Source organism: Monodelphis domestica, chromosome 3 (assembly GCF_027887165.1).
Source record: "Monodelphis domestica isolate mMonDom1 chromosome 3, mMonDom1.pri, whole genome shotgun sequence".
Classification (NCBI taxonomy): domain Eukaryota; kingdom Metazoa; phylum Chordata; class Mammalia; order Didelphimorphia; family Didelphidae; genus Monodelphis; species Monodelphis domestica.
The window spans coordinates 400595908-400609268 of NC_077229.1; the positions used below are offsets into that span (position 1 = coordinate 400595908).

Genomic DNA, 13361 nt, shown 5'->3' on the forward strand with positions numbered 1-13361 from the left:
TGTTAAATGAAAGAATATTTCCAAAAATATTATCTTCAACTTTAGTATTCAAAAAAATTCACAAATAATTTGTAACAGAAACAAATATAAGGAACTTAAGTATTGTCAGAGACCATATTCGGGGACAACTTGACCTGAAACAAGATTTAAGATCCTAGGGAAACTTACCAAACAAGTTACCTCCCAGGCGTCGCCAAGACCAACAGCCACAAAACATAACAATAACCATTCTTCATGTTCCCTCCTGGTACAAGCAGTCTTTAGTCACCACCACCACCCCCCCTTTACCTCAAGCATATATATTCTACCTTACACCTGCAATAAACGGAGCCTTGACACTACCAGATTGACTCTGTCTCTCTATTCCGTGCTTGGTCTCCCCCTCTCTCCCCCTATGGGTTCTTTTTAGGTGGCTGCTCCCCGAACCCCACCGTTGAAGTCCGGCAGGCCCGGATAAAGTATAAATTTAGAAAAAGAACAGATAAATTATTCCAATGTTAACATTAATAAATATTCAGATTAAGAAGCTTTTAAACTTGATTTTTTAAATTCAATGAAATTGAATTCAATGAAAGGTAACAGGGGAAGAGAACAATTTTCCTATTCAAAATAGAATAGTTAATAATGTAGAAAGTATTTCTCTGTTGAATCAACTCATTATTTCTTCCCAGACTAATCACTTTTTTAAACTTCATATATTTACTAAATATCCTTTTGTTTTAAATCATTGGAAGTTAATAGCATACAGTATAACAACTTAACACTATAAAATAATGAGCTTTTGTTTTACCTCAATTACTGAAGCAGGTGCTTGCTCAGTCATGTAATGAATTGCATCCTGATCACCCAACCAATCAGAACCTTTCACAGTGTCGTAGAAATGCCATCTCCAGTTGTCTTCCTCCATATTCCCCAAAGCAGCATTGATTCCTCCCTAAAAACAAAGAAAATGTTCTTAGAAGTTGCTCACTACATTCGCCAATTCAATTTTACCGTGACTTTCTTTTATCCTCCCAAACAAAAACTTAAATTTTTAAAGACATAAAAGAAAGATACTCATTGATATTCTTCCTGGTATCATTCATATCTTACTATTTTTGTCAGTTTATGACAAAGCATTCCTTATGGTACAGTGGGTCCACTGCTTCAATGAACATCAACTAAAAAATACATGGATTAAGTGCCATGAACAGCAGATAATGATAAACATGAGCACCTGGTTGGTTACAATGCTGTTCTGGCCTGCCCTTGCAGTTTTTTTCTCAGAGAAAATGTTTTTTAAGTTCTAAACTCCTCCTATTAAAAATAAGGTTTTAAAGTTCAGGAATCTAATTTTCCTTACCTGTGCTGCAACAGTATGTGACCTGGTGGGGAAAAGCTTTGTAATACATGCTGTATTGAACCCAGCTTCAGAAAGTCCAAAAGCAGCTCGTAAACCTGCCCCTCCAGCACCCACCACCAATGCATCAAATTCATGGTCTACTACAGGATACTGTGTGGAAATCTAGAAAAGAAAAAGTTAATTTATTAAATATTACATTCATTATGCTGTTAAGATTGTAGTTATTACTGTATTTCAGTGACTATCTGAATTAAAAGCTTTTAAGAAACTAAAAAAAAAGTATAAATTTTATAAACTACTTCAACAGGGTTGCAGCGAATAAGGCACTTAATAAACCTTAAGCTGTTACAACATAAATCTGAGTTGGTATTAATAATCACCAAATTCAGCAAGCATCCCAAACACTTTCAAGATAACAAAGTGCTAACAATGTGCTATAACTATTATGGGCATGAAAAACAATCTCAAAAAACAGATACCATCACCCTTTCCCTCCCATTATTGGGAAAAGATCTGCACCAGCGTAACCAGGCAAAACCTAGTAGCTGAGGTGTCAAAATACTAAAATATGTCTTCAATCAGTTACCTAAAATTTTTATACGAGGAGTTTAACTGTGGTACTTTAATTTTGTTGGAAAACTCCATAAAATATTTCCTTAAAGAAATTTCTCAAGTATCTGCTAGAAACCCAATAACAAGAACTTCACTACTATTTGTTACCATTCCTTTTCCCCATAATGAAACTATCAACAAAACTATTCTTAAACTGACTTTTATTCTCATTACAGCAAAATCCAATCCTATTTAAGGGAGGTGCAGTTCAGTGAAACTGCCCAGAGGGCAGCTTGTCTTAGAATTTATGAAATGATTCACCTAAAGTAATATTAGAATGCTTTTTGTAATCCCCAAAGATGACTAATAGTCAATTCTCCCAACATCAGTTTTGCCTGACAATTGAAAAGTAACTTTTAATCCCCGAAGCTATGCATCTGCACAATGTAGAAATGAGTGATATTTGTATATAACTAACAAATAATTTAATATTCATCCTCTGAGGCATTTGAAAACATTACATCCAACCTGTCTAATTTCAATTAAGTATTGATTTATTTAAATTATTATTTAAACAGGCAATTTGAATCTTCAAAGTAAAACTAGCTCTCAGCAGTTATATTTGTTAATTTCAACTGTTATTTATTTCTATGCTATATACACATCCCCAATTTCATATATATAACAAAAAAAAAATCAAGACTATGATAAAAATGAATTCCAGGGCAATATTACAATGTATCAACAATACAAATACAAGTGAACTTACTGAATTTGAAACTTTAGCTGATGATCTTTTTTCTCCACTGACAGTAAAGTGAAAGCTTCGTGTATTGGAATGGAAAGCTATCGGCCATTGCTAAAACACAAATGTGAAAATATTGAGTTCTGAAGGCAGAGAAGTTGTTAATAAACATTAAGAGTCATAGAAAAAAAATTCTAAAAATTACCCCACATGGCCCATTTTAAGCATTTTTCCACCTAGTTCTCACTCATTCTCTTGTAGTACAGCTGCCTTATCATTACCTTGAATGTGTGAAGATAGGATTAACTCTCCCCTGCCCATTTTTAGATTTAATCATCAGAAGTGTATACACCCCACTTACACTTGAGTGGGGGAGGTCTGTGACCCACCAGTGCAAAAGTGGATGAAGAATCAGAAACCACTGACTGCCTAAGCAAAACTACAGACTACAATTTATCCATATAAAAAGTGAGGAAGGCACAAGAAGTGAAGCAAAGAAGCATCTTTAAAAGGAATTACAACTTCCTGTGAAGGAGTTCCAGAGTGCTTAGTTCTTCAGAGTTCTGAGTTCGAGTTGGAGGCTAGTGAAGAATCTGCTTCCTGGGCTTGAGACCTTGGACTTTGGTGAGACTGTTCTTAAATCTCTCCCTTTGAACTATCAGAGGGTGAGTGAAAAAGGCTGACTACTTTTCTGAATTTTCTGAAGGGACCTAGCCTCAGAAGAGGCTTCCTCTCGAGAGAGAGGTTTCCTGACTGAAGCCCTTACTTTGTTCATCCCCAGGCCCTCAGCTCAAGGCTGAGCAAAATACTTCATGTGTTATATATTACCCTATCCTCACTCTGATTTTCTTACTTTCACTCTATCTATATTTTATAAATAATTTGCTAAAAAATAATTTGTAATTGATTAAATTCCTGGTGATCAAACAAATAATTTAGTCCAACCCTTTAATTTTAACCTCTTACATTCTGGTCCTTACAAATGCTTAAAAGACTTAAATCTTTGAGGTCACTTTAGAGACAAAAACTCAAGAAAATCTAGATCCTACCATTCTACTCTTTTGCCATCACTGAGAAAAGTTTTGATTGTAGTCAACCTTGTTTTTCTCTAAAACTTAGTAAAACCCATTATCTCTTTGAAAGAGACTTGAAATACTTGATAACTAATGTCTAATGAGGGTGGTTGGAAGGCTCATTGTATATAATACCAGGCCCAGAGACAGGAAGACTTATTTTCTTGAATTCATCTGGCTCCAGACACATAATTCTGAGCAAGTCTCTTAACCCTTGTTGCCTCAGTTTCCTCAACTGTAAAATGAGCTGGAGAAGGAAATGGCAAACCTCACCAGTGCTAAGAAAACCCCATTTGGGGGCACAAAGAGTCAGACATGACTGAATATCTAATAAAGGTTTATTGACAAAACAAAACAGGAAGGCTTTTATTTTCACTCCATATTAACATTCCCTTACAAGTTAAAGGGGGAAAACATAACCCACAGGGATCTTTCCAGATTTTGTGCTCAATCTTCAGAGAGAGAAAGCTGCATAGTGGAAAGAGCATTAGACTTGATACCAAGAAATCTAGTTATTACCCCAGGCTCTGCCACCATCTGTATAACACTAAGTATACAATTTAGAAATCTTTAGAAATGATGTGGTTTAGGTCTTTTACTTTGATGTGAATACTGGATCCCCAAATTAAGACTTGCCCAAGGTCATATAAGGAAATTAACAGCAAATGCAGTACTTAAACTCTGGTCATTTGTAAAGCATTTATAGTGCCTGACACACAGTAGGAACTTTATAATAAATGTTTCTTCCTTTCACCTAAGAGACTTCTGAGGGTAACCAAGGCTTCCATAACTTTGAGGTCATTTAAAATGGCCAAAGGGATCAAAAATTCAAGTTAACTCACTTCCATATCTAATTTATGTTTCAACTTAATTGCAAAACAGTTAAGTACAGGGGAAAGGGCAGCACATTTGCAGTCATAAGACTTGGGTTCAAATTCTACTTCTATTACTGGTTGTTATTATTAGTTCGATGATGTATTAGTTAGAATTGTTATATAAGCTAACTCACTTCCCTGGATCTCAATTTCCTCATCTATAAAATGAGGGGATTGGACTAGATAAGCTTCTTTCCAGTTCTCAATCTATAATCCTTTGATCCCAACTGTACTGGGCCTCCTAGCATGTACTTCACCAAATTAGGGCTCTCTAGCCATCTTTGATCCCACATCCATACCAATAAAAAAATTTGTGAGCATCTCAATGTGCACATTTACTTTATTGATAAATTATATACATGTGTTACTAGACATTATAAAATAAGCAAATAAGAAATTTTATTAGGAAGGAGAAAATAAAAATATTTTATTTTGGAATCTAAATATTTAAATATACAAATATTTAATATTTAAGTGTCTACTTTGTGCTAGGTCCTGTGTAAAAGATGGAGTGGAGAAGGGTGAGAGTGACACAGGGAAAAGATAAGATTGAACTAAGGTGGTGGCTATGGGGCTGGCCAGAAGAGGGCAAATGCCAGGGATATTGTTGTAGAGGCAGAAACATGCTCTGGTAATTATGTGAAGTGTGAGAGTGAGAAGCTGACGCTAACACTGAGCATTGTCAACCTAATACCTGGTTCTACTTGCTACCTATACTTTGCTTAAGTTAACATAAGTTTTCTCAGGCTTCTTTGTACTCATCATACTCATTGTTCCTTATTACTGTTCACAGTAATATTTCATTATATCCATGTACTACAATTTATTCAGCCATTCTCCAAATGCTATTCATTTATTTTGCTTTGTTATCTGCTACAAATGCTGCTATGAAAACATTTTAGTATTTATGAGGGGGCATTTTTAAAAAGGGGGAGTTCCTTTATGGCCACTATTTCAAATGTACAAGTACAAATTAGAAAACGATCCCCAACTCAATGCCCTCCAAAAAATGTCCAAATAAATATGATTTTTATAAATATCAACTGGTCCTAGTGTTTCTATGAACTATGCACTTAAAGAAACAATCTAGAGAAAATTAAGACAGGATTCTAATAACATCCATGCTGAATGCTCATCCCTGAAGCACTTGTTGCCCTGTCACAGGCAAAGCAGACCTTAAACAAAGGTGTAAAGGCTGTGTTGGCTGCTTCTTTAGAGATCTTCTGCCTTCTTATCTTTTTCCTCTTTGATTATAAGATTTGTAGATTTTCCTTGTAGTTTGCTAATAAAGTAACAAACTTCACAGCCACTTTCCTTTTCCATGGACTTACTGGTTGTAGAGAAGTAGATGGTAGGAAAACCTGACTTCATATGAAAAAGGCACATTATTGGCTGTGTAGCTTCTGTCTTTGCTCTGACAATAATGGAGTCTTTGCTGAGCTGGGAGAAATCCCAGCTCTTTGTACTTGAGCTCCAAAAATTTTAGTGGCCAAACCAGGAGGCAAAATATTTTATCAGAACATCTTTACTAGTATTTACAATTTCATAATTTCATAAAAAGTTTTCAGCCACCACTATCTTAACTATTCTCTAGGACAAGTTCAGATTTTACGCACCTCTTCAAATTATCATTAAAGTAATTCTGGAGAAATCATTCAAGGGCCCTCATATCACAGAAAAGCTCTTGCATAATATATTTCTCTCCCTTTACAGTTTTGATAGCAACAACAGGAACCTCTCCAAAGGTTATCAAAACAAGTTCTATGACCAGCAAGAAGAAGTTGACTTTCTGTCTAGCTTTCAGAAATTTTTGGGCCACCACTATTACTCTGTTCCTGTAGTGATTAGCAGTAGGATATTTTAATATTCATCTCACAGTCGACATCAGAAGCCACAAGTAGATCCTTACCCTGAATTAAATCTTTGTTGTCCTCTGTTGTGTGAGGGCAGATACCCAATATATTCTCTTGAATACATTTTTTTTCATTGTTCCATTAGTCATCTTTTCTTATATGTACTTCAATGTATTCCTCATCTCTGCCTCCTGACTTCCTTCAAAGGTCAGCTAAAGTCCCACCTTCTGCAATAAGTCTTTCCCTGTCCTGCTTCATCCTACTGCCTTTGCCCTGCTGATCTCCAGTCTATCCTGTATATATCTTATTTGCACACAGTTGTTTGCATGGTGCTTAGCCCTTTAGACTGTGAACTCCTTGAGAGTTGAGAGTGCAGACTATTTTTTCCTCCTTTCTTTGTATCCCCAGTGCTTAGCACAGTATCTGGTACACAGTAGGAGCTTAATAATGCTTGTCAACTGTTTTGAGATTTTGATAATCATCTCACATTTACATACCATTTTAAAGTTTAAAAAGAATTTTTCTTGTAACACTTTCTGAAAGGTAGTACAAATATTTTTTTTTAAAAGATGAAGAAACTGATTCTATGAGCAGGTTAATTGGTCACAAAGGCAGAATCTGAGGTAGGATTCAAAACCCAGAGTGGTGGACAGCAAGCCCAACTTTCTTTCCACAGGGCAGGCTGTTTCTAATGCTTTAAAGTAATGTTTCATAGATGAAAGAAATATTTTAATAATTCCAACACTCTTCAGCACCACACAAGTACCATTCCAGATGAATCTGCAAGGTCCCTATACCTAAGCACTTTTTAACTGTCTGAAAATACAATTCTGTTAGGATGTTTCACTTTATTTAAGTAAGCTTTTCTTGATTGTTCTGTTTCTTACACCTTCATAGTTCTCCCTGTGCACTTTCTTTTCACTTCCTACCTTCATACATTTTTTTAAAAAATCTACTCTTAAAAAAAAAAATGTGACTTTGTGACCCTGGGCAAGTCACTTGACCCCCATTGCCTAGCCCTTACCACTCTTCTGCCTTGGAGCCAATACACAGTATTGACTCCAAGACAAGCCGGAAGGTAAGGGTTTTAATAAAAAAAAAAATGTGAGTCCAGAACTGATTTAAACAATTCTTTTTGCTGGCTGAATTAATTGGGATATTTGAATGTAATGAATTGTATGTACTATGTTATTAGAAATGACATTTGTCATTTCAATATATTTATATTGGAAATATAAAGAAAATAAGGGAAATATACTAAGTGAAGAAAAGAAAATATAATATATACTATTATGTTTAAAAAAATAAGCCACAAAATCAAGAGAAAAAAGTATTCAACTAAAATAAATCCGAAGAGAACTCAAAAGTAGAGGATGTTCATATCAGCCAAATATATAATTTACATATTTTAAACAAATTGTAAACAATGTGGAATTTGTGGGTTTGCATATAATTTTTAATGCACTTGTTTAGTTTGATGTTTTTTTGGTTGTTGTTGGTGATATTAAGTATATAATTAAAATTTGGATTGATACATAAAAAAGTTAAAAAATAAATTTAATTAAAAAAAAGAAGTCTTTTTGTGGGGTTTTTCCTTAATGGACTTCCCTGACCAGCAGGGTCCCACAAGGGCAGGGGCTCACCTTTGTGATGGGACCCAAGGAGAGGCAGGAACCGAGAACCAGGGTGGAAATGAAAGACACGGACAAGTCAGTGGTTGGATAGGGCAGGCAATCCCTATGATACTCCCTTTGATAGGAAAGTATGAGTACAAAGGAACAGGAGGCGGAGGAGGAGATTAAGGTAGGAAGGTAGGCCAAGATAACGGTTACAGCCTCGGGGAAAGAGAAGGTTAAGAGGAGAGAGAGACATAGTCATTGAGGAGAGCTCCAAGGAAGGGGAGAAAAAGCCAAGAGGAAGTTCATGGGTTTGCCTCTGAATTTAATCCTGTCCAAGCACGTAGTAACCACATCACAAAGTATAGACAATTAAGATTGGGTGGCAAGGTAGAGGGAACACCTTTGGGCGTGTACGTGTACATTGCAAACCACGCTTTCCCGGGAATTGAGTCCGAGCATGTTAATGAGTTTGTCTTAGCCAAGGGCTGAATGGCCTGTTCAAGGTTACATTCACAAGCCTCATTGGTATAACCTTATGCTTGGAGACACAGTAATCATACAGTCATTTATATTTCATAGATGTGAATATGCTTGGGATGCTACACTTTTTGGGATAATGATGCCACCTTAAATTTGTAAATCAGTAGCTTACAATAGTTTATAATGCTGTTTCTCATTTCATCACGATCCTATGGTCTAAAGATGATCATTTTCATTTTTCTTACAAAAAAGGTTGACAAAGCTAAAAATCACATTACTAAGGATACTGTGCTAATAAGTTGTGGAGCAAGATGGGAATAAAACCCAAGTAGTCCAATTTTTAATCAAGCAAGCTTTCCCTCCATAATACCAAATAGATCTGTAGTGCCATTTTAAAATGATAACTCTTATCATTTACATATATACATATTTAAAAATTTTAAGTTTTTAGCTAATAGTGAATATGCATAGCAGTGAGAATTTTAATCAAGATGAAATCACACTTTGGATATTCAAAACATAACTCAATGTATATTTTAAAGACCATTTTCATAGAATTATAGATTTAGATCTGAAAGGTATTTTCAAGGCCAACCCCCACCTTTCTGAGATGAGGAACCTGAGGCTAATTTGTCCAAGGTCACATAGGCAGTACATGCTAGTCTAATCTTACTTCAAATATAAGCCAAACCTCACACTATATGTAAGTTCAAATTAAATGTTTGTAGTGCAAAAAAAAAATCAATTAGATTAATCTGGCATATGATGTAAATGGACCTTATCCTAACATGACAATTTGTTTTTCCTATCTCTCTAACTCACTCTTTCAAATATCTCCATATTGCTCTAAAAGTCAAAATTCTTATCTCATCTAAAAAGCTGCCTACCAGGCTTTTTACTGCCTCACAACTACTAGCTTTCTAACTGTGAGGAACATTTACTCAAAGGCCTTTATCTTCTCATCCCTCACCCACCATAGCTTTCTTGAAAATTTTGCCATACTAACTACCAAGACTTCTTAACTTCCTGAAATGTATTTTATTTTAAAAATTTTTATTTAAATATTTTTCATGGTTATATGATTCATGTTCTTTCTCTCCCTTCCCCCCCCCTTTCCCAGAGCTGACAAACAATTCCTATTTCCATATTATTCATTTTTATGATAATCTTTTAAAAACCAAAATTCCATATTCTATACCCATATAAACAAGTGAAAAATCAAATGTTTTTCTTCTGCGTTTCTACTACCACAGTTCTTTCTCTGGATGGGAGTGGATAGCATTCTTTCTCATAAGTCCCTCAGAATTGTCCTGGATTATTGCATTGCTATAAATAGCAAAGATTACATATGATCGTCCCACAATGTTTCAGTCTCTGAGTACATTGTTCTCCTGGTTCTGCTCATTTCACTCAGAAACTATATTTTAGAAGCACAAATGTGATAGAGGGAACTTCACTCAGTTCACTCCACTTTAGATGCAATAGTGGCGGGTACCCCCTGGTGTCTCCTTTTGTGTACTGTCTACTCCATTAGGAAATAAGCAGAAACTGACTTTCTTATTTTTATACCCAGCTCTCAATACACTGTCTAACATATAGCAGGCATCTGACAAATGTTTATTGAGTTGAATTTAATCTCAGTACCATTTAGACTACCAGAACAATAATTTCCTAAATAACAAGTTTAACAAGTAGGCAATTCCTCTTTGGAGTACCTATAATTCTTAGTAAAATTTTCCTTACATTTAATTCAAATTCATCTCTTTGTAATTCAAACCCATAGTTGCTGGTTCTGAGGTCTGGGGTTAAAATGTAAAGGGCTGGTAATCCTTCCTCTAGGTGACAAAGACTAGGAGAAAAGAATCAATCTAGTCCCCTTGTTAAGTCTCCTCTAAACTAGACTAAATATCCATTGTTTTTTTCAGTCAATCCTTATATGGTATGAACTCCAGGTACTTCTTTCCTACCCAGCAACCAAAAGGATATACTTAATGTCACAACCCTACTCAATAAACTTCACTGGCTCCCCATCACTTCTGGCATCAAACATAAACTAATCTGTTTGGTATTTAAAAGACCTTCACTACTGGGCTCCACCATCTTTATAGGTTTATTATATCACAACCATTCCTACACTCTTCAGTCAGACCAAACTGGCCTAGCCATTTCTCTCACACATAGCTCCTGTACAGGCTATCCCTTCATGCTTGGAATACATTCCCTTCTAACCACCATCTCAAATACCACTTTCTGCATGAAGTCTTTCCTGATTCCTGCAGTTACTAAAATCTCTCCACCTTCCAAAAAATTGTCATATATTTTATGTATAATGCGCATATGTGTACAAAATGTCTCTCTGCAGAATGTAAGCTCATTGAGGGGAATATATTTTAAAATTTTTTGTCTTTGTATTTCCAGCACCTAGGACAGTGCTAGGCTAAATGCTTGAGGACTGATCAACCTTATTGTCTACTTCTGTACTAGTTTATCAATGTGCTTCCAAAAATGTGTTGTCCAGGTCTGATGAGGGCAGAATACAGTGGGGCCTGTCATTTCTCTACACCTGAAATTATACCTCTCTTAGTGCATCCTAATAAGATTACATATTGATGTCTTATAATGAGATGGTAGTACACTAAATCATCTGTATTGTTTTCAAATGAATTACTAGGTAGCCACACTCTCCAATCTTGTAGATTTATGGTTGACTTTTTTTTTGTGGAACCCAAAATAAAGACGACATATATCCCTATTAAATTTCATCTTACTAGATAAGACCCAGAGTTCTATTTTGCCAATCTCTTTTTATATTCTGACTCTTGCCTCCAGAGTATTCACTATCCCTTCCAACATCATATCATCTGTAAATATGGCAAAGATGCCATCTATGCCTTCATCCAAGTCATTATAAGAAAAATATTAAACAGCACAAGAGGACCTCCGGGGTCTGGCTATTCAATAAATTCCAAAGCCATCTAATTGCACTAACTTCTAATCTCTATTTGTTCAGCTTTTCAACCATTAGATACTGAATTTGAGATATCTTTCACAATTTAAATACCCCCATACACACACACACACACACACACACACACACACACACACACACACCACACTATAATATATTCCCCCATTGGACTGTGAGTTCCTTTAGATTAGAGACTTTTGTTTTTGGTTGTTTTGTTTTTCTTTGTATCCTCAGTGCTTAGAACAGATCCTGGCTCACAATAGACACTTTAATTAACAAAATAACTGCTTATTGACCATGCAGGGTATTCCAAAAGTCTTAGTACAACTTTAGGCTATTACCGCTTAAACTTGTCCTAAGATTTCTGGAATGTCTTGTATCTTGGTATGTTGTTCAATCTTTCAGTCCTCTCTGACTCTTCATGACCCCATTTGGGGTCTTCTTGGCAAAGATATTGGTGGTTTGTCATTTCTTTTTCAGCTCATTTTACAGCTGAGGAATTGAAGCAAACAGGGACTTGCCTAGGATCACACAGCTAGTAAGTGTCTTAGGTCAGATTTGAACTCACTAAGAAAAACCTTCCTGAATCCAGGTTCAGCATATCTCCTGTCTGCCCTCTTGTTATAACTGCCATTTAATAAATATTTATTAACTGTGCAAGGTATTCCAAAACTCTTAGTGCCACTTTAGGCCACTGGAGCTCAAAACTGTAAAATTTTTGGGACACCTTTTATCTGTTATAATAGATACTTAAAAAGTAATAAAGTTATTGACCATGCAGGGTGTTCCAAAGGTATTAGTGCAATTTTAGGCTATTTGAAGCTAATCATTCTAAAGAGATAGCTTATTTCCGTTTCCTTGGTAAGATCATTAAACAAAGGTAAGCATTTTCAGAAAGGCTTACTTTTCTCCCAATGACAAAAATGAAACTGCAGTTTCCCTAACAGCTAATAGAAAACCCAAGGCCATCAATAACTTGGGAAGTATGCATCCAAACTTGAAGATACTCCCCATATGCTGGCTGGAAGGGCCCGGGATGACTACTGGGGCTGTGTGCCAGTCCATAAAGATGCCATCAGGCTAACCAAAATTCGAGTCAGAGGGCTGTCAAGGGCCGCGGGTTGTCCCTGCCCTCTTCAGCCCCTTCTTAGCATCTCCAGCGCCCAGAACAGGAGTCAGTACCCGGCTCTGCTCACCGCATACACTGGCTAGAGCATACTGGGGCTTGGACTCCACGGTCCCTCCCGGACTCAGGTCATCTCCGCCCCAGGGCCAGGCCCAACCTCTCCTGGGGGCGGCGCCCGCCTCCGCTACGGTGACCTTCAGCAGAACTTCGGCCTCCGGCCTGCCCATCTCGGGCCGCCAGCCCCACTTTCCCGCAGGTCCGACCCTCCAGGTCCCCTGGATCTTCCCAGACTCACTCCCCAGCTACCCCACCAGGTCTTGGGGCTCTCCCTGCGGGATGCCCCTCAGCAGGGCCTGGAGGCGCCACTGCCTCCATCCTGGAGGCTCTAGTTCGGGCGGGCCCGTCCCACCCCTAGCCGTGCTGGATCCCGCCAGTCAATTTCTTCCCCCGGGAGTCGGATGGCTAACTCACCGATCGTGTCAGAGCCAGCCTCCGACGGACCAGCAGCCGCGCAGCTACACTAACACCGGACATATCTGCAAGCTACCAAAGGAATTAAACAGTGTGAGCCTTACCCCCCACTGTCTGCCTATGCGTCTGCGCAAGCCCTGCCACCGGGGGGGGGGGGGAGGGGGGGAAGGAGGAGGAGGAGGAGCTCCTAGGGGGAACCCACTTTAGCCCCGCGAGTGAGAGTTAAAGGTCGAGCTCCGGAAGATAAGGGGCTGACG

At 37.4% G+C, this 13361-nt stretch overlaps 1 protein-coding gene across 1 annotated transcript in view; it reads right to left on the minus strand.

The window, feature by feature from the left end:
* SDHA (succinate dehydrogenase complex flavoprotein subunit A) overlaps positions 1–13291 on the minus strand; it is a 49230-nt gene extending 35939 nt beyond the window's left edge. The window contains exons 1-4 of the mRNA XM_007486759.3: positions 13105–13291; positions 2664–2753; positions 1343–1504; positions 791–934 (exon numbers count right to left, since the gene is read on the minus strand). Of these exons, the coding sequence (XP_007486821.1) occupies positions 791–934; positions 1343–1504; positions 2664–2753; positions 13105–13167 (459 nt within the window). The 5' untranslated portion in view covers positions 13168–13291. The remainder of the gene's footprint in view (positions 1–790; positions 935–1342; positions 1505–2663; positions 2754–13104) is intronic.
* Positions 13292–13361: the final 70 nt, after the last annotated feature.